Source organism: Rhinolophus sinicus, unplaced genomic scaffold (genome assembly GCF_057876585.1).
Source record: "Rhinolophus sinicus isolate RSI-liver-muscle unplaced genomic scaffold, RSI-T2T HiC_scaffold_23, whole genome shotgun sequence".
NCBI lineage: Eukaryota > Metazoa > Chordata > Mammalia > Chiroptera > Rhinolophidae > Rhinolophus > Rhinolophus sinicus.
The window spans coordinates 1,951,876-1,974,598 of record NW_028290713.1 but is presented as its reverse complement, the minus strand read 5'-3'; the positions used below and the strand labels follow the sequence as shown (position 1 = coordinate 1,974,598).

The window sequence follows — 22,723 nt, the reverse complement described above, 5'->3', positions numbered from 1 at the left end:
TCAGATTGTATTAGGTCACCTGAGAGGGTTTGGTCTCAATCTAGGGAGGTTCTTATTTCCAAAGGCCCTGCTCCCTAAAGCTCTCAGAGAAACCAAGGAGGGAGAACATGGGGGACGGAGAGCCAGAAGGAGTGCGATGGAGGCAATGAAGGCAGTAAGAGAGGAAGAGAGAAAGAAAGAAGCAGAGACAGAGGAAGAAGTCAGAGAGCGGGAAGGCAACATATGGACAGGAACACAGAATGAGCCTTTTAATGTTGTGCTTTTTTCATCTTTAGCCCAGGAGCTCAACTCGGCGAAAATTACGGCTATCGTCACCTACAGCAAGAGATGCCGCCAGGGTCTGCAGCTTATGCTGCAATATCCCCTCTCAGGGATATTCTGTGCTGGCCATGACGTCAACCACGGTCTGTTTCAGGAGAACTGGATGTGTCTCAGTGTGACCAGTGACACTGGTCATATATCACAGTACTACTTGGTAGTGTGAAACTCTGGTTACTGCGAAGCGTTCCAGTAGGTAGTGTAGCTATCCCGGAGATACCAAATGCCCCGTCCAGAAGGCTTCCTGGTGGAGGGTTTGGCGGAACGGGAGCTGCACGTTAAGAGGCGAGTTCTGGTCGCCTGGGCCAGGGGTGGTTTGCGGACGCAGCGGCTCACACTTCTCCCACCGATTGGTGGAGAGTCAGACGCGTGACTGGGCGTGGCTCGCCCATCAGTCCATCCGGGTTTCTGGCACGCTGCGGTGGGAACTTGGCGCATGCGCCCAGAACTTAGTGGTGCGGCGGCGGCAGCACGCGGGGCTCAGTGAGAAGGCGGCGAGGCGCGCCGGGTCTGCTTTGTGGGCCGCGCCGCGCTTCCAGCCCCTGTTCTCTCGGAGCAGCGCAAGTTCGGTATCGTAGCACATGGCGAGTGCGGCCTGTTCCCGGGAAGGTAAGGAGATCCGCACGTGCTGTGGTGCTTTACTTATGCGAGGGGGCCTTCATGAGGAAGCGGCCTGCTGGCCTTCCAGTGCGGTGGGCGCCTGGGGACCCTGCAGGCCGCAGCAGCCGGGGCAGGGGCGGCGGCCAGGTCCTCAGGGTTGTGGTGCTGCCAGGAGGAGCGGCCCTGGCGGCACGGCCTGAGGTGATACTGTGTGTGGAGGACATGAGGCGCGTGGACAGTGTGGTGGTAGAAGACAGGGTAGTGACACAGGATGTAGTGAAGGATGAAACAGAGGTGGGGGTTAGGAGGTGGGGGAATGGAGGTTGGGGAAGACTAGGCACAAGCTGCGGTCCCCGAGGAAGAGGAGCAGGCCTGGGTACTGTGCGGGAGGACATAACCCGGAACCCCTTCGGGCAGGACGTCGGTGTGCGGGGACCTGGGTCCCACCCACTTGGAGGCGCTGGAGGCCCTTCACTTGCAGCCCGAGCCTGTGAATAAGGAAGCCATTCTGTGCCAGGGTTAGTCGGGGTGTTTACAACGTGTGTGTGTGTGTACGTGTTGTGTGGTTGTTAATCGGCAATTACAAACACGTATGGAAAAGGGAGACTTGTGTATGGTCACAAGTCAAGTAGAGTTTTATTTGCATCTTTTGTTCAGTTTTAAGAAACCTGATGTCACTCTCTTGGTCAACATGTAATGAATCAAGCCTCTGTAATTGGGGAACATGTCGCCAAAGATTATGTTCATGTTGTGAACAGAAAGGAGTCATTATTTACAGTGTTTCTTTCTTTAAGGAATAAACCAGTGAGGGAAACTTTAGCAATGCCTTGTTAGCTACTGGGTTACAAATGCCTCTGAAGTGCAGTAATTATTAATGAAAAAAGTGATAGTGTGGTTTTCTGTTTAAACACACAAGATGACTTGGGCTTTTCCACCCAAGGCATGAGGGGCTCATGAGGTTTATGGGAAGCCCTGTTTTTGTTGAAGTGGATAATACAGGGACAGTGTGTGGGCTCACAATGGTCATTAGGTGATGCAGACTTGTGAAGCCTGCCTGTCTCCCACTTCACTGCCAGACCTCGGTCTGCACATAAGGCACAGCCTGGACTCACTGGCTCCTGTGAAGTCAAAAGTAGAATTTAGATTCAAGTCACCGTCTCTGATTCTTAATCCTAGATTCTGCAGGTGGCCAGTATGATAAGGTATTTTCAGCAGAGGAGGATTCAAACAGGTACATCAGGAAACCAACATTATTATCAAGTAGATTCTTATCACAGGTAGTAATAGAAATAAAAGCATGATAATTACAATATAGAGAGGTAATTTAAAAAGGAAGATAAGGCAGGTTTTATATATTGTTGATTCTGTGGAAGATGAATATAAAATTCCTAATTGTTTTGGAAAGCACCAAGGTGGTGTTTTAGTGTGGGTAGAGAAAAATAGGTAATGTCAGATAAGCTAGAGATCAGTAACATACTATTTTGGGGGGGAGTTTTTTCTGCATTCAAAGAACAATTGTTCCTTGCCCAGCAAAACTTAAGATTCTTATATTTGCAATTGATGCATGGTGTTGCCTACATTTATGTATATGGAGGAAGTTGTAGTTTCTATCATTTATTATAGAAATTATAGTAAAGCAGCCACTCACCACATTTGGGTCAGATCCTTTGGCCTCAGTCATGAAGCAGACCTGCCTGTTTCTGGGCAGAGGTACACACAGCATTAAGGTCTCATCAACTGCATCTGTAATATTTCTGGATTCTCATCTGTCTGTCCTACCAAAAAAGATAGAAAATAAAAATCCCAAGTGGCCCTGAGGTTGAGACCATGATCGATACCATCTATTTTGTCTAACTTTCAATGCCAGTAAGTTTCACTTATTATCTTAGCAGCATGACTGGCATCTTACTTCACAAATTTATCTATTTTAGTATTTCCTCACTTTTACAATACTGCTCTTCATAATAAACAAGCCCAGTTCCACTATTCAATAAAAATTTCATTTGAGGTCCAGCTTCACTTTTTTTCCTAGATAAGTATAAATAAAACAAAACAAACCTCCTTCCTTTGTTCAAAAGTTAGCAGAAAGTAGGGGCAAATTATTTCTGCCTTACTCGTGAAACTTCACTATAAACAGAAAGATTTCTCTTGTAATATTTTTCATCTCTAAAATCCGATGAAAAGCATTATCTCACGAAACAAAAACAAGTCTCAGCTTACAGATTTGACTTATATAAAATTTTAGGATTAGTAATGCAGAAAACTACGATGACAGTTTTTCCTTGAGCTGTAATATAAAACGCATGGGCCCTTCCTCTCACTAATTTTAAAACCACTGCCCTCACAAGTAAAGTAACTACTGACCTTGATTAAATATTTGTGGCCCATAGAGCCAACCTACTGAGCTATTCGAGTTCCTCAGATGTCCCAACAGTGCCCAGAGCTGAATAAGAGTCTGCAGTACTTGAAAGAGCAGCAATGCTGGGTCATTTCTTACTGTTCCAGTCCCTAACCAGAATCTCCCATGTAGTAGAATAGTAGATACCTTGACAAGTCCCAGAGGAGCCCCAGGATGCATCAGCCCCAATATAATAGCAGTGTGCTCAGCATTCCAATGTGTGCAGTTGCAGAATGATTAGAGTAGATCTAATAGGAAATATGAAACATTAACGGGCACCACATTAATCTTTTCAATGTGTTTTTGTAGCCATGATGCACAAAGTTCCTATTTCACATCCACATCAATCAGAAATCCATGACTGAAGTCAGAGAGCACAAACAATTTTTACAGAGGAGTTAAACTGACTGAGCTACCAATATCCGGACACACTAAGGGAACTGTCTTGCTTAGCCTCAATTACAGATGAATTACAGAGCTGCGGGATAAGAGAGATGGTTCAGGCATGATATTCAATGGATTGGTCCAAAGAGATTTCAGCAGTGTAATTTGGAGATACTGGAATTAGTGTATTACAACAGCAATATGCAAGCTGAGGTATTGCTGACCCAGTGGGCAGGAGTGAGGACCCAAGAGATGCTAACAATGGAGCCACTGTAAATTTGATTCCCACAACTGAAGATCGTAGCCTGCAAAGGCATTGCATAGCACAGAGAAATCTGATCTGCCAAAGCTAAGGAATAAAACAAACAAACAAACAAACAAAAACAGTAAAAGTAAATTCAGCAGTACTGTCATCTTTGATCCATCTTTCTGCTCAGGTTTACTGAGATATAATTGACCTATAACATTATTTCAGGTTAAGGTGTACAGAATGATAATTTGATAAACATAGATAATGCAAATTAACTACCCTAATGATGATAGGGAATAAATACATCCTTTATGTCACATACTTAGCATTTGTGTGTGTGTTGCACACATGTAAGATCTACTCACTTAGCAACTTTCAAGTATACAGTAGAGTATTTTTATAATGCTCATGCTGTATATAAGTACCCCAAAATTATACAATTTAGACTGAATGTTTGTACCCTTTGATCACAATCACTCTTTCCCAGCACGACCCCATTCCCTGACCTTTGGCCCATCTAAAAAATTTTTATCCCTCCTAGTTCTGCTAAACATGTCAATATTAAGTATAAGATTCCCTTGTAAACATAAGCTGCAATTTTTTATTCATGCTATTTCTCTGCAAAGGGTGTCCCTCTCTTCTTTCTAGTTCATCATTTCTTTTTATTTTGCACTTTTTTAAATTAAAATTCATTGGTGTGACAATTTTTAGGAGAGTTACATAGGATGCAGATGTACAATTCTGCAATACATCATCTATATATCACACTGTGTGTTCACCATTTCTTTATGGTTAAGATTAGGCCCCGTTTAATTACAATATTGGGTACTATTTTAGTACTGTCGCATGGCTGTCCTTGTAGAGGTATGAGCTAGTTAGGATTTATTAATGTAGTGGTCAGTGAAATAATAAATACGATTCAAAAATGTTGGAAACATTTTATAATTTAGCTGGAGTGAGCTTACTAACTTCATAAAATTTTAGTGCAGGAATGATGAACTACTAAGCAGCAGTTAGAGAAGCGTAACAAAGATGTAAAGTGCAGCATAGAGACTACGTTGCAAACACTATGTATATGCCAGGTGAGTACAAGATGATTAATGGGATCAGGGCCTAAATTATATCAATATCTAACCACTATGCTGAACACTTGATACTAAAATAAAATAATACTGAATGTCAACTGCTATTGGAAAACCAAGTAAATAACTTAAAAAACAAAAACAGAAAATAATGAGGATGGGTAAAGTTGTGGAGAAATTGGAACTCTTATGCTCCTCTGTGAAGATAAAAAGTGACAGCCACTGTGGTGAATAGTATGGAAGTGTTGCAAAAATTATAACTACAACTACCCTAAGATCCATCAGTTCCACTTCTGGTGTATGCCCAAAAGAATTGAGAGCAGGGTGATAAAGAGATAATTCTAACCCTATATTCGTAGCAGCTTTATTCACAATAGCTAAAATGGGGGAGCAGTCCAAGTGTCCATTGACCAATGAATGGATAAACAAATGTGGTATGTACATACAGTGGAATATTATCCAGCATTAAAAATGAAGGAAATTCTGCAATATGCTACAAAATGTATAAACCCTGAGGACAATAAGACAGTCCCCAAAAGACAAATACTGCCTGATTCTCCTTTTATGAAGTACTTAGTCAACATCATTAAGACGGAGACTGTAATGGTAGTGGTTGGTGTTGGGGGCAGGGTATTATGCAGAGTTATTGTTAATAAGCGTAGAGTTTCAGTTTTATAAGATGGAAGCGAGTAAGGGGCTGGATTGTTGGACAACAATGTGAATGCATGTAAAACCACAAAATGTACATGTAAAAGAGTTAAGATGATGTAAATTTATCTTATGTGTATTGTGGCTGCAATGAAAAGGGGGAAAAGAAGATACACAATTTCCGAAGACCTAACATATAGCATTGTGACTTTGGTTAACAATGCTATATTCTATAGTATATGGTGATGGAAGCAGAACTGACTCTGGGCAGTGAATACACAATGTGATATATAAATTTATAGATGTAATACACAATTGTACATTAGAAACCAATAATATTTTACTAGCCATTGTCACCCCAATAAATTTTATTCAGTGGGAGCGATTTTTGGGAATTTGCGATTTTAACCTTAGAAACCACAATTACTTTTGCATGAACCTAACAATTGCAAAAGAAAATCTTCTAAGAGGTGAGAACTTAAGCAGTCTTTACTTTTTAATTAAGTTTGAAAGGTTTATTGGGGTGACAGTGGCTAGTGAAATATTATTTACTAGCCACTACTATTACACAATCTGTCTTGATGATGTTGACTAAGTACTTCATCAAAGTAGAATCGGATAGCATTTGTCGATTTGGGGATTGGCTTATTCGTCATCTGTGCTTTAAGTTTATTGGGGTGACGGTGGTTAGTAAAATACATGGGTTTCAGATGTACAGTTCTGTAATACATCATCTATATATCTATATGTCTCTGTGTGTTCACCACCCGGAGTCAGTGCTCCTTCTGACTCCATGTATCTGATCCCTTTTACCTTCATGTATCACAGCACTCCCCCCTTCCCCTCTGGTAATCACTAAACTATTGTCTGTGTCTATGGGCTTTTGTTTCTTTTTTGTTTTTTCTTTTTCCTTTGTGATTTTCAGTTTTATATACCACATATCAGTGAAACGACATGGTTCTTGACTTTTTTCTTAGCCTCCTTACATTGGTTAAGCTTTTACTCTCCACCATCCATGTAGCTGGAGGTTAGACAGGGAAATGGTGAGATAGGTCCTTAGGAAGACAATAGGAAAAAATGTAAGTTATACATAATTTTAAAGAAAATATATAAATTTATACCTGAGGAGAAAGCATGCATAGATATATCGTGTACTCTGAATAGGTAGGCTGCGGGGACTCTGACTTTCCTTTTATCTCAGGTTTTTTCGGTGTCTTCAGATTGAAGTAAATGATGTGCATATATCTGTTTATGTATGTGCCTATCCTGTCTGTGAGTGTTGGTACAGGTCTGTTTCCTGATAAGTACCTTTATTTTTCCTTCCCCAAACACTACCTTTCAGGGGCAGAAATGGGAAGCCAGTGAAGTTCCCAGATTTTGTGCATGTGTGGGGTTGGGGTGGGGGAGGAAAATGCACCAGTGTTGGGTGTCAGGGGAAGAGGTGTAGAGAACCCTACGCTGAACGAAGAAGCTCAGTTTTCGTGAACTTGGAAAATGGTCATTTTTGCTCTTTAATTTGGTTTATCTCAATCATCTTGTGGTGGGTAGTCGCAAAGTACTTGTCAGAGAAGTATTTGTTGAGGCACCAGTTTGTTTCAACGTGTTTTTAACGTTATCTTTCCCTGTGAATGCAGTGCTGATTGGAAAATATAGACAACATGTGAAATCAGTATGATTAAAAGCCAGCATTTTTGAGTCATCAAGTGACAAAGTGCTGATGTGCTTGGAGGAAGCATCCAATTTTAGCATTCAATGTAATTATGTCACTTTAACAAATATTTGCTAAAGTCTGTGGACATAATCTCAGTTTAAATTTGCCTCACTAAAGGCTTTAATTCCTTTCTTGCTTTCATGATGTAGCATTTTAACAGCCTTGGAAAGAAAACAATTACGTTTAGTACTTAGAAGAGTGATATATAACCAAGATAAAAGGGAATTGTGGGGAGAATGAAAATATATTTAAAGTATTTCATATACATTACATGGAATGTACGTTTTAACTGTTTGTTGTGCAGGATCCAGAAACATTGTGGGGTTTTGTTTTGTTTTGTTTTGTTTTAATAAATGAAGGCCTGCATTCTACAGCTCAAAAGAATTATACTAACCTTCCATTCTAATTTTTACATGTAAATTTCGATCAGCTATCTGTAAAAAACAATGGAATGTTAGTCTGTCAGGCCTGGGCTCATTTTGTTCATAAGTTAACAGTTTTAAATAATTTCAAAGAAGTTAGGTCAAGTTTCAAACATGTTGTGTCATAAAATTTCATCTTGGCTTGTAATTTATATTTACATATATACATATATACATGTTTTTTAAAACTATTTACAGGAACAGCGCTGGAGAAAGATCAACTTGGGAAGCTATTTATAAGAGGCCTCAATATTCAGACCGATGAAAAGGCTCTTGAAGCAGCGTTTGGGAAATTTGGTCCCATGATGGAAGGTAACTCTAGAACCAACATGTACATCTACTCAAAGTAAATGTACACTAAATACATAGTACTGATAGCACAATGTTTTCTGTTCCTGAAGCTTATATAAGCTCTTTTTTGTATGTTTCTGTTTCATATTTGGAAACTATTCATTACAGTGAGTTCAAGTTCCACCTCATGTATGCTACTATTGTGACTGAGAAACAAGAATATAGTAAGTATATTGTAGAGGCAGGGGTAAGATAGGCTCCCTGTAGGATTTTCAGAATACTAATAATGATGTAAAATGTAAGCTTTATTTTTTTAATACCTTGCCAAAGGTTTTTTCTATGCTGTATTCACGAAGTCAAATTAAACTAAAGGGAGTGCTGTAAGAAATTATAAGAGGGATCGACAATTTTGAGAATATGAAAAGTTGAACTTTATGTAACATGTTAAATTGAAAAGTTTACGCATATTACAGTTGTCTTGCTGAAGCGTCGGGGAACAGACAATTCCAGAGGTTTTGCTTTTATTACATTTGAGAGCCCTGAAGATGCTAAGGCTGCTGCCAAGGCTATGAATGGAAAGGTAAACAACTTTTAATAATATTCTAGCTCTGTGCTTCAATTAATAGTATTTCTATATCCTTATTATCCTTCTAATTTTTTAAGGTAGCGTAATGCCATAGAAGCCAAAATTATGTATCTATCACTCTTCTTTTTTGTCCCAAATATACTGGACAATGTTTGGCAAAGAGACTGAAATGAACATTAGCTCTAGAAATATAGTATAATTTTATATTTGCATATCAGTGTAAGTGAAAGTAGGCATTCAGCCTTCAAAGAACATGAATATTTAGAAGAAACCACAAACATAGTTATAGCAGAAATAAGATTTGTGTTTATAAAAAGCTTGTGCAATTCATGGAAATACTTCTGCAGCATAAAAGCCTACAAAGACAATTAGGACAAAATTACTTCCTGTTGTTTGCGGAGGAACTTTGAAAAAATGCCCATTGGTGCAGGATCTTTACCTTCAAATATATGTTTGGTTCGTGAAGAAAAAAAAAAAAAAAAAAAGAGCAAATCTATGAATGCTGGCATCATAATGAGTAACTGACCTTCCCATCCCCATGTTTTCTCTTCCCCCCTTAACATGTTTTCATCTTCCTGTAACCAGTGTGACTTTTGTAAAACACATATATCATGATTTATTTTATAGTAGAGATGAAGGGTTTGTTTTGACCCAATCTTTAACATACTAATGAATAATAATAGTCTTTTTATCCTCCTGGATCTTAAGATGTAGTGATTATGTGTCTTGTATAGACTTTGAACCCTTCATTGATTCTATTACATAAAAATTCCTTAACATTGCACTGAGAGTCACTCCATGCTATCTTGTTTTTGGCTATATTTTTTCAAACTTATCCCAGTATGTCTCATGGTTACTTTACTTGCCAACTATCACCAGCATTTCATACTGTTATTTTAAACCTTTTTTGGGGATCAAGACTGACCCTTTACTGTGTCAACCTCACAAATAAAAACAATCTCCTTCAAATGCTGAGGTTGCACATTTGCTACATTTAAAAAAGTCTCTTCCCCATATTATACTGCTAATAATACTATTTTATATCCACTATAACATATATTAAGTTGTTAAATCACATTTAGCACTTTTTAAGTTTTTGCAAAGCGTGGAATACATATCTTAAAATTTTTTGTTGTTCAGCTTGGTTTTTAGTACATTTCAGGCACTCAGGATATATTGACCCTTTTCCTTTGTGTTCATATTTCATAGGTTTTATAGTACCTGAAAGTTGTATTTGTTCATGATTTGGTTTAGGTACAGTAGAGATAGATTCATTTGGCTTGAGGAGAATAACTGATGGTGATTCTTAGTTTTCCTAGTTTTTAATCAGGAGAACATGTATTTTAGTAGACATTCTCCCTACATTTCTTACCTCAACATTTTGTTTTCTATTTACTGTGTGCCAGGTGGAGATGTAGAAACTGAATAATGCTTGTTAATAAGACAAATGGCCTGTTTTACCTAGGCCTTGTATTCTAGGTAAATGACAACATATATACAAGTAAAAGTAATTAAATACAATTTATTTATCATTCACCGTCAATGTTAAAATGAGGCAGTAGGGGATTTAGTTAGAGCTTGTAGAGAGATTGGGTAGTGTTTTTATTCATAAAGATCAAGAGATGTTAGCTGAATCTTGACTGTTGGGAAGGAATCACCTGTGCTTGAATACGGAAAACATTTGGACCTGAAACAGCAGATACGAGCCCCTAAGGTGAGACCAGCCTGTTATGACTCTTGGTATTGGTTAGAACACACATGTACCCGAAGTTGGTGGAATGTAGGAATTAAGATTCCTTTACAAAAAGGATGACAGAAAAATCAAAGTGTTTCTACTTTTCATTTCTAAAAAAAATATATTGCATTGACTATTGTTAGTAGAATTACAGAGATTTCAGGTGTACAATTCTGTATTACATCATCTATAAATCCCATTGTGTGTTCACCACCCAGAGTCAGTTCTCCTTCCATCACCATATATTTGATCCCACTTACCATCTTCTCCCACCCCCCAGCCCCCTTACAATCTGGTAACCATCAAACTATTGTCTATGTCTATGAGCTTTTGCTTCTCATTTGATTGTCTTGTTCTTTTGTTGTTTTTGTTTTATATACCACATATGAGTGAAATCATATGGTTCTCTGCTTTTTCTGTCTGACATATTTCGCTTAGCCTTATACTCTCAATCCAACCATGTTGTCACAAATGTTCCTGTATCATCTTTTCTTATCGCCGAATAGTACTCCATTGTGTATATATACCAAAACTTATTTATCCATTCATCTATGGAAGGATATTCTGGTTGTTTCCATGTCTTGGTCATTGTACATGAAGCTGCAATGAACATTGGAACACACGTGTCTTTATGTATAAATGTTTTCAGATTTTGTGGGATAGATACACAGGAGAGGGATTGTATATAGAGCAATTTTTATGATCAACATTGTTTGACCTCTGTTTTACAAACATTATTTTGACCTCTGTTAAAGACAAACTGAACGTAACATGTAGATACTGGTATATTACAGGAATGGGCACTTGAAACAATTTTGCCAAGCAATGTCACCCGAATAAATTTAATTTTAAAAAAGATAAACTGTTGTGAATTTATTAGGAGATTAAAAATGTAAGCATTTATGAGAAATCAGAGGAGTACTATGTTTAATCACAATTTTTATTGAAGGAAATATTTATTAAAGTAAAACTTTTGAATAAAACAATTCAGTATAGCAAAGAATGTGAGAGATTCCAGAAGGGTCCCATTTAAAGAGAGAACAATGAAGAAAATTATTAGAATTACCTAAATACAGAGCTGCGATAGAATGGGGCATTTTATTTTATTTTTTAATGACAGATACTGAAAATAATACAATGTTAACAACATAATTGTTTTGAATGGATAACTGAACAATTTATTTTCTGAAATGATACTCATTTTAAATACCCTCGATATGCTAACCCATTTAAAGAAATGGTGTAAGTACAAAGATGATGTGAGTTGAACATTACAGAAAGAAAATGTATATATCTGCTCATATTGTGTGAGGGGTATCAATCTTGTTTAACTACTAGAGGACATTTAATGTAATTTTTACAACCTTTGCATGCACTTTGGTACTGGAATTAATTGTCTCACATATTTAGCATGGTGAAGGACCCAAACTTTTCGGAAGAAAATACTTGTTCTTTTGAATAAAGCAAACATAACGTTGATCTCGAACTTGATTTTAGTTGTTGGCAATAAGTAGGTTTGTCAAAAAATGTTCGTTTAAGTTAAAATTGACATAATGTTATTAATATCATACATCATGTTTTTAGTTTTTGGATGGTAAAGCGATTAAAGTGGAGGAAAGCAACAAACCATCTTTTGCACGTGATGGTAGACGGAGGCCACCACTTCCTTCAAGAAACAGAGACAGTCCGAGAACTCTGAGATCTGGAAGAAGAGGAAGTGGAGAAGAGAGAGGGAGTCCTTCACATGGAGTTCACATGGGTAATATTTTAAAATATAAGGACGCAATCATAGGATTGAAAACAGTATCTTTGAACATATGGAGGTATCTCTAACTTTATATATATCCTTTGTATGCAACATAAACTGTAAGATATGTTAGATGAGGAATTAAATTTGACAATATAAATGATTTCTAAGGGGAAATAATTATTATACTTGTAAAAATGTTTGAAATAGTTAATGTGGAAAACCATCTGAATCACATTGCAGCAAAATGACATAAATTTCAAATTAAATTCACCCTGTTTGACCATTGTTACTAGTTGCTCTGTATTAAAACTTCAACAGTTTTAATACAGAACTCATATTTCTATTGATCCTATGATGAAATTTTCCACTTGGGGCCACAGACTTCAAATGCATTGAATTTGTTAACTCATACAAAATAAAGTATCACAGTATGTCTATTTTTTCTTGTATTCTAAAGATTACCTCATTGCATAATATAACTTTAGGGACTCTTGAAAACTACACAACAGAAATAAAGATCATATTCAGTACCTATAATTCAGGGTTAAAAGCTTCCTATTTTAGGATTGACTAAAAATATTTGTTTTCTATTAATACACATGCAAACAAATCTCTGTCACTGATAGGGTTTTCTACCTGGGTCTGTTGTAATGCACTTTGCCTTTCAGGAAATATCTACAACTTGATTTAGATTCTTAGAGGCATCTCTGGGTCAGGAAAAGACTAAAAACCCATGCCTGAAAACATGTGTGCCCCTTTCTTGGTTGTGGATGTTGGAAAATAATGAGTTATTGAAAGAGATGTTTATGAACTGTTGTCAGGGAAGTCTTTCTTTTAAACAGAATGGCAGGAAGGCACTTTTCATTTCATAATATTCGTGTATCAGAGAAACCTGTTTTATTTTATGTGTTAACCAGTCTTACTAAATCAAACAATTATCTTTGTTTTTGACAATTAGATGTGTGATATTTTTTTTGGAAGTTTTCCCAACACTGCAATTGCTGGCTTTGCCCCATTTTAAGATAGTTGTATTTGTTTTGTTCACTATGACCTTGAGAAAAATTTACCAATACAGAATCTGTATTTTGCCATAAATACAGATATTCATTTTTTTTCTTACTGAGGAATTGGCATACACATATACTTTGAGTATACCCAAGATTTTTCTAGTTAGAAAGGTGAAAGTTGAGTTTTCATTAATCCAGTATGAATTTCTTACATACCATTCAACTTCGCAGAGCATTTTCTTTTCATTGATAATTAGGAGTATTTTGCAAGTGAGTGTAAGAACTGAACTTTAACTTCATCTTTAGATAATTCTTTATTTCTGATGCATATTTTGGTTTATAGTATTTTAAATTATGCCTGTGATGTTACATTTTCATCCTATAGGGAAAAACACCATTTTCGTCCTATGTGTAAAAAGTGTACTTTTACATTTAATTTCTCCAGATTTATTTACCCCACCAGTTCTTCCCGAAATCTGTTTCTTACACCAATATAAAATGCTTCTAGAGTGTTTTTTTTCCCTAGGTTTTTCCAAATGGACTTTTACAGTGAATCTGTGAATTATACTTATGTCATATAAAGAGACAGTTTTTTATTAGTTTAGAGTAATATGAGTGTCTGAGACCACAAAACTGTTTAGTGAATGAAGTGTTACAAAGAATTACCAAAATCTGACCATTTAAAGAATGCTGAGCCTACTTAACTGGAATATGCGATTTTTAAACCCAGATTATGGTGGATATATTCTTAATCTCAACTTGAGTTCTTCCAAGGGACCCTATCCAGTGAAAAGGGGTCCATCATCAAGAAGTTGAAGTGCTCCTCCGAAAACCTCTGCCTGTTCTGGTGCAGGGTGGAGCAACAGTGGGGTGGGAAGACAAGGTAAGGCAAAAACAATCATTTTTATTTATGAAAATGAGCTATTGTAAACTGAATGCTTAACTTTAAAATTAACAAGCAAAATGGAGAGTGGGAACTGCATGGGAATATTCACTGATCACAAGGTTATTAATTGAGTCATGGTAAGAAAATAATGTTCAGCTTGCAGTTATGGATGCAATAGATAGTTAGCACCAAGTGCGGAAAGCAGTTCCTTCTGACTCCCTGTTTGATGCAGGATCCTTCTTAATTTTTAAAGTGTCTGCTAATAATCTTTGATTAGCAGACTTACTTTTCACATGGTTCAAGATGAAACTTTTCGTGAAAGCTGTAAAGTCCTGTGAGAGAATATTCTGATCAATGGTGTAATTAGGCTATGTGTTTTTACCAACTGGACAAAGGGACAAACAAAAACTAAGACTTGCCATTTTAATCTATTTTCCTCTCTTGGTTTGGATCATGATGGCACTTGACGGATTTTTCTTTTTTTTAAATGTAAGGTTGGTGGATACATTCTTAATCTCAACATGATTTCTTACCAATGATTCTTGCTAATGGTGCCCTGACATAAACATTATTAAAAAGTTCAGTTAAAAGACCATAATATTGTTTATGTGCAGGGTATTGATTTCGGTTGTGTGAAAACACTAAGAAATGTATACAAATACACATGGGATACATTTTCTGATTCTAAGAATCATTTCATTGAGAAGAAAACAAGAAAAAGTAAAGATGGCTTAACAGATAGAACGTAAGTATTTTGTGATGTAGCTTGAAGGGAGATAATTGTGGACTAGGTGGTATTCTAAAATAAAGTAAGGCCTGAAAAGCAAATCTAAGGATTGAGACATCTTGCATTGGGAGGAAATTAAAGAAGTGCATAAAGTTGTGAAATATATGGAGGACATAAATTAGTCTCTGTGACTGCTTGGTGCAGAGATGTTTTAAACTCTAACATAATGGTCTAACATAATAATCTGAAATTGTTTGAAAAATCACTTAAAGCAGCAAAGCAGGGAATGAAGTGTAGAATGAAATATAAGACTATATAATAAATTTGAAAGGGAGGCGTCCCATCTCAGATTGAACAGAGAAGCAAGCAAGAGGCTTTAGAAACAACTCTTACTAAGGCTTTAGAAACAACTCTTAGTAATCCATATAACAACATATCTTCTATTTTACTGAAGTTTAAAAGACAACTTTAGCTCCCTTACACTTTTAGATTTTCTCTTCTACCCTTGATATGGTATGAACTTGAAACCTCAAAGAATTGGAGGATATGTTATACTTTCTTACTGAGCATTGTTTCTAAAATCTCCTGCCTCTCAGTTCAATGTGATTTCATTTATCATGTGGAATCCAAAAAAAAAAAAAAAATAATAAGTGAGCAAAACAGAAACAGACTCACATACAGAGAAGAAACTGATGGTTGCCTGATGGCAGTAGGGTTGGGAGGCTTGCTGAAACAGTGAAGGGAATTACAAAGTACAAATTGGAAGTTAGAACATAATTATGGGGATATAATTCCAGCATAGGAGATACAGTCAATAATACTGTAATAATTTAGGTACGGTTCCATATGGGTATAATACTAATCTGGGAGATCAATTTGTAAGTTACAGAAATTTCTAACCACTGCGCTGTACACCTGAGACCAATGTAAAACGATATGGAATGGCAACTGAAATTGAAAGCAAATTTTAAAAAAATGCATTTCATGTGTAGAAGAACACTAAATCTAAGTAAGTACAGTATGACTATTAACTTCAAAACACAAAGACGCCTATACATTCCTGTTAGTGTTTGAGCTAGTGAAGGAACAAAAATAAGTGAAAGGCTGACCTCTGGGAGCTGTGAGTAAAAATTAGCACCTGAAGAGAATATTATTTATCAAATACTGTCATATTTTAAATGAGATACAATGCTCTTAAAGTGATTCATTTAAATAGTATTGCAGATAAGCAGTAGAACTCTATGTTGTCATCATTACAGAGGCTAAGCTTGTACATTGAAATTTAGTAGCATTAGGATAGAATCAACCACTTGGTGATAAATTGTAAAATGTACGTAAAGAATTTGACATGAAGTAGCACAATAAAAATATTGATAAGCCCAAACAGTGTTATCGACAGTGTAACAATACATAGAAGTAGAAGATGGAGTATCCTGACACCTGAAAAGAATATCATGAAAAGACTAATGTAACTGGGAAATGAGATCTTGAAACTTATTTGTGATAATTTGTTGTCTGGGTGGGTCGAGTCTCGGAGTAAGGTGCATATGCCTCAAGGAGCTTGAAGAAGACGTGTGGAGCCGAAGGCAAAGTAAACATATTGTATTTAGACATACTTAGGGGACACAATCAGCCCCACCGCTGGATACAGCCAGCAGTTCCCTTCCTGTCTCAGCTGCCCCCATAGTGAAACATCTAAACACTTTTATGTCACAGAGTCGAAGGTGGCATACAGCCAGGGGGCTTACATAAGAGTACGTCTGTAAGATGGATGGCGCCAGCTCTGTGTATTATCAGGTCACCTGGTCAGGGCTAGTACTGTATAGCATCATCCTGGACCAGCATGTCACCGGGTCAGGACCAGCAGCTGGTCGGCTATGCAGCCTGACAAAGGTTATTTTTCCTACGCCCCACCCCTCCAGGGTTTCTCACCTGCCAGCTAGTCGTGTGCTTCGGGCCTTCGCTGTAGATCTTTTTGTCAACAGGGCAGAGCCAACAGGTGACTGACATCTACGGAGGTCCCAGCAATGGGACGATCTTGCAGGGACCTTTTGTGCTCCCACTGAGGCCTATCATGGGGTCCCCTATTCTTTACGTGTTGAAACCACACAAAGGACTCCCAACACTGCTCCAAACATGTGAAAGGTGCTGGGAGCAGAAACTCTCCTCTCTCAGGACAAACAGCTAGCATGTATCCTCCCAGATGGGACGGATCTGCCATTGCTGTTTCCTATGTCTATTGCTTCTTTCAGCTCATAGGTGCCTGAAGGACAATACCATGGTAGGCTGGGGCTAAACGCCAGAGTGGTCAATGTCTCCAGTGTTGGATTTACACCGAGTTTCCAGCCAGCACCGTGGCAGGGTTTCCATGGTGTATCTATGCAGCCAGTGCAGAGAAATGGACTTGGTTGCAAGGATGGAACCCTTGACAGGCAGGCTGGAACACAACCTGGTGACCCATCCTCTCCCACATGAGGGTGCAAAGAAACCACACCATGGCATGGCTGGGACATGCAGAGTAGGATGGGTCAGGTGTCCCACGAATAAAGATGTAGAACTTACCCAGTTCGCCCCTCTGTTTTGGGAATGACAGACTGACACCAAGGACAGGTCGGTTACCGGCGACCCTATGTCAGAACACAACCCAAGTCCCCGAGGGTCGTATACGGTAAAAGGGCAAAAAGGAACAAGGGTTGGACCCCACCACTTTTGACCCCAATGGGCGCCTGTGGGCTTTATGGCTGGCCCTAAGTCCCTGTCCAGTAGATAGGGAATTGTACATGGGGATGGTCATACCATCTAGCCAATGTGTGGCCCACACTAGAAACTCGACATTAATTGGGAGCCCTTTACAGCCAGACATCACCTTGTCAAGAGGACACCCGCATGGTTATATCCCTTGGTTATCCGCAGTCCACAAGCTAGTTCTATTGTGCTGAATACACAAATAACTGCACTTGCTGACCACACTGCCCGAGTACTTAACCAAACCCACTAGGTCCTTCACTAACTGATGGAGAAAGTTGACCAATGAAAAAGACAGTCCTCCAAAACCGGATGGCTTTGACCATTTTAACTACTGCCCAGGGAGGTACCTGTGCCTTTATACATGCTGACTACTGTTTATACATTGCTTATAATGAAACAAATGTACACCAGGCACTGTCTGCCCTGACATGATAGTTTACTGGCACTCAGTGCCAGACAGGAGACCTCTTACAAGAATGGTGGGCCTGGCTCTCCTCCTCTTGGAGATGAGCTTTTGCTCTGCTGAAAAGAGGGGAGTGTGTCCTAGTGGCCTTCTTCTATTCTTTGTATCACTGTTGCATCGTCTGGGTACAGGGCTCTGCCACAACCACTGCAGTCACTTGTCAATTGTGGGTCACACCAGCTCTCCATGGGCTAGCAGGCCCTACCAATTACTGTGGGGACTTTTGACCTGCCAGTGCCAAGTCCATTGTCATTTTCATGCTTTCAAGCATGCCGGTGTTCATAAAAGGATGTTTTAATTTTTGCCATATCCTAGCTATAATAGGGTCTCACTGGTAGTGACTTGTAGTTGTATGGGAGTGGCCATCCAGTGTATCAGGGTCTCTACTGTTGATGATGCATCCTTCTGTGGCCTCTCATATAAATTCTCAAAACATTCCACAGACACCAGGCCCAGTCAGGCATCGTGGGAGGGTGTTTCAACACCTGAAGGCCTTGTTTCAACAGGCTGTTATAATGCTGAGTCATTCCAGGTGTCTGTGGATTGTAAGGGACATGGACCAGTGATTGCATTCCATCCTTGGCAGCCAATCACTGCACTTTCTGTCTCATAACGTGAGTACCCCTGTTGCTTTCAATGACCTGTAGGCGCCCATAGAGGGCATAAGCAATGTGAGAGCTGCTAATGTATTTCACTGGTCTGCAAACAGACATTGCCAAGCAATCAATTATCCTGTAGAAGTGTCTACTGCTGTGAACCTGTAAGAGGCACCCTGGGCTTTGGATAGGGGTCCAAGGTAATCTACTTGTCAGCAAGTTGAGGGCCACCCTCCCTCGCGTGAGCTGTTGAATCACAATAGCGAGTTTTTGCTGTTGGGGGCTGTCCTGGGCACAAATGACACAGTCGTGGCAGGCACCAGCTATCTCCTGCCATTTCATAGGCAGCCCCCAGAATCTGGTCACCTGCTACATGGTTTAGTTTTTCTGTGCTGCAACTTTCTGTGCAGCCAGTGGGCCACATCAGTGGCAGGGGACGGTTCTAACCACCGGACCTGTGCTAAGCCATGTGGGTCATCATTACCTGGGGTGTTAGAGGGGAGTGGTCCGTAACATGCACCAGGGTCACCCCTTTTTCCTGTCCGAAATCCCAGAAGTCTTGCCACATGTCTTGTGTCCACAGTGGATGCTGTCCTACCAACCATTTTTGGTGCTTCCACATGGGGAGCCACAACATCAGGTGCTGAAACACCACCGAGTTGTCTGTACAAATTTCCAGGGGACTAGGCTCATGGCTGATGATGTTCTACATAGGCCTTAGCTCAGCCCACAGACTACTCTTACCCACCCCAGCATCAGACCAAATGGTATCTATTTTGGACTATACACCAAAAGCCTTCCAAATGGCAGCGGCTCTCCGATGAGCCATCAGTATATGGGGCATTTTCAGGTACTGGTGGCTGTCCTCTGTAAGTCAAGGGTTCCAAATCCCCCCACTAGGTATATCACCAGGCGTGGGTTAAGCTACAAGATCCATCCTAGAACCTGCTGTATCTGTGCTCAAAGTGTTTGAACTGAGGGTAATACATTGCTCTAAGTACGCCCCCAACTTGGTGTAGCTGGTGGTCTGTGCCACCTCCGTTTTGGGTCCCTGTGTCCACAATAACCATGTTGTTTCTGTGTTGGCTTCTCTAGCCAGCAAAGGTGTGTACACAGTGACCAATTGTTTCATCAGGGAGTAGCAGACTTCCACTCCTTTACACAGTTGTCACAAGAACCCCACTGGTGACCGAGACGCTCCTGCTTCTGCCAGAGGCCGCAACCGTACCCCTCATGGGTTACGTAAACATGGAGTTGAAATGTGCAACCTGTATCTACTATTTGTAGTATCTGTGTCTGTTGACCTGCCCATTTAGTGGCAACAAGTCTGTTGTATAGTCTCTGTCCAATCCCATGAGGCACCCTTCTTCACCATGGCATACAAAGGTCTTACCATCTGTGCTAAATGGGTTATAAGCACCCACTACTAACCCAACAGACCCAAATACCTTTGTAGTTGGGAGACCTTGGTCAGTCGGGGAAATGCCTGTATTTTACAATAACAGCTTCTGGTATAACCTTTGCCTTACCCGACCACAAAGCACCTGAAAATTTACAGATAAGCCAGGGCCCTGGAATTTTTCCTCATTCACCGCCTAGCCACATGACTTCAAGTGGCAGAGAGAGGGAGCTGCTGCTCTAAATCTGAAAGAGAATCAAATGTTAGTAATATATCATCAACATATTGAAGCAGAGCCACAGAGGATCGGTGTTTCCACTGTGCCAAATCTTGGGCTCAAGGCTACGGACAATAGTGGGACTATGTAAATATGACTGTTGGAGGGCTGCAAAGGTCCACTAATGCCCGTCCCAAGTGATGGCAAACTGTTCTTGACTATCAGGTTCAATGTCAATAGAGAAGATCTCCAGATGCACTACATAGCGATATGTTCCCAAGTGTATCGTCAAGCGGTCCATAAAATCATGAATTGATGTCACTGCAGCATGCAGAGGTGGTGTCACCTTATTTAATATCCTGTAGTCTGTAGTCATTCATCAAGTTCCATCCGGTTTCTTCACTGCCATACCATGGATTTAAAGGGACTGTGCATTGGTCTAAACAATGTGTGCTTTCTCCAGCTCTAAAATTGTGCGGCCAATCTTCATACGGCATTCGGCAGTCGATACTGTCACACTGTAACCACGCGATTGGGTCACAGCAGTGATTTAAAGGGACTGTGCATTGGTCTAAACAATGTGTGCTTTCTCCAGCTCTAAAATTGTGCGGCCAATCCTCATACGGCATTCGGCAGTCGATACTGTCACACTGTAACCACGCGATTGGGTCACAGCAGTACACGAGGGGGTTAGTGAGCATGTCTGCATATCACCGTTTTCCTTAACCTGGATACAGAGGCAGAACTCTCTGACTAAAGTCTGTAACCTGAGACCATGCAGCTTATCTACCCTTAAGTATATTCCAGGCTGGGGGAGATATACACCGTGTAGGTGCAGGTGGGAAGCCTTCCTATACTCAGTGGTAAGTAAATGGCTTTCATCTTCAAAGTCTCCCCCCCCATAGCCATCAACATAGATTGCTAGTCCATGAAACCGTTCTGGGTTCCCATAGATAAGGCTGCAGTTTGCGCCATTGTCAACTAGGGCCAAACCCTCTATACATTAGAAGGAGATCAATGTATGGACAGTTCTTTGTGGGGCCTCTGGTCCCCGCTCATTCTCTGTGACTGGGTACCTTGCCACCCCTAAACCAGACAAACTGGAAGGAGCTAGCCTCTTGCGGTAGCATGAACTCCCGGAGAGACGTGGATCACACTTTCCAAGACTTCTCCTTGGGTTTTTGCCACAATGGCTGTTCTTTTTTCTTTTTTTCTTTTCTTAAGTGGATTTCTTTTTTTCTTTTTTTTTAATTAAATTTATTGGGGTGATCTACTGATGGGCATTATACAATGGAGTATTACGCAGCCATAAAGAAGAAATAAATCTTACCATTTGCAACAACATGGATGGACCTAGAGAACATTATGTTAAGTGAAATAAGTCAGAAAGAGAAAGACAAATACCATATGATCTCACTTATATGCGGAATCTAAAGAAAAGAATAAGTGAATGAACTAATCAGAAACAGTTTTGGAAACATGGAGTAAAAACAGAGGGTTGCTAGAGGGGCGGGGGGGTGGGGATAAGGGGAAGGTGAGGTTTTGGGAACGTACAGAGGGATAGCGGATGGGGGGAGGGGGGTTCACACAGTGTGAGGGATATAAATGATAAACGTCTAAGTTTTGCTTTGTCTTGTGCACCTGAAACTAATTAAAAAATAAATAAATAAATAAATAAATAAATAAATAAATAAATAAAAATTTATTGGGGTGACAATTGTTAGTAAAATTACATAGATTTCAGGTGTACAATTCTGTATTACACCATCTATAAATCCCATTGTGTGTTCATCACCCAGAGTCAGTTCTCCTTCCATCACCATATATTTGATCCCCCTTACCCTCATCTCCCAACCCCCACCCCCCACCCCCCTTAACCTCTGGCAACCACTAAATTATTGTCTGTGTCTATGAGTTTCTGTTTCTCATTTGTTTGTCTTGTTCTTTTGTTGTTTTTGGTTTATATACCACATATCAGTGAAATCACATGGTTCTCTGCTTTTTCTGTCTGACGTATTTCACTCAGTATTACTCTCTCAAGATCCATCCATGTTGTCACAAATGTTCCTATATCATCTTTTCTTACCGCCGAATAGTATTCCATTGTGTATATATACCACAACTTCTTTATCCATTCTTCTATCGAAGGACATTTTGGTTGTTTCCAAGTTTGGCCACTGTAAACAAAGCTGCAATGAACATTGGAGCACACGTGTCTTTATCTATAAATGTTTTCAGAATTTTTGGATAGATACCCAGGAGAGGGGTTGCTGGGTCATACGGTAATTCTATTTGTAATTTTTTGAGGAACCTCCACACTGCCTACCATAATGGCTGCACCAGTCTGCATTACCACCAACATTATATGAGAGTTCCTTTTTCTCCACAGTCTCTCCAACACTTGTTACTATTTGTCTTGTTGATGATAGCCATTCTGACTGGGGTGAGGAGATAGATCATTGTGGTTTTTATTTGCATTTCTCTGATGATTAGTGATGTTGAGCA

General features: G+C 39.6%; 1 protein-coding gene across 2 annotated transcripts in view; it reads left to right on the top strand.

The window, feature by feature from the left end:
• Positions 1 to 781: 781 nt before the first annotated feature.
• The window catches only part of LOC148754342 (RNA-binding motif protein, X chromosome-like), a 32,030-nt gene continuing 10,088 nt past the window's right edge, over positions 782 to 22,723 (top strand). The window contains exons 1-4 of one of the 2 annotated variants that reach the window (XM_088795332.1): positions 782 to 927; positions 8,012 to 8,125; positions 8,578 to 8,684; positions 12,010 to 12,184. In XM_088795332.1, coding sequence (XP_088651458.1) covers positions 900 to 927; positions 8,012 to 8,125; positions 8,578 to 8,684; positions 12,010 to 12,184 — 424 coding nt within the window. In that variant the 5' untranslated portion in view covers positions 782 to 899. Of the gene's footprint in view, positions 928 to 8,011; positions 8,126 to 8,577; positions 8,685 to 12,009; positions 13,927 to 22,723 lie in introns of those variants that run through there. The other variant, XM_088795331.1, reaches the window with a different exon arrangement.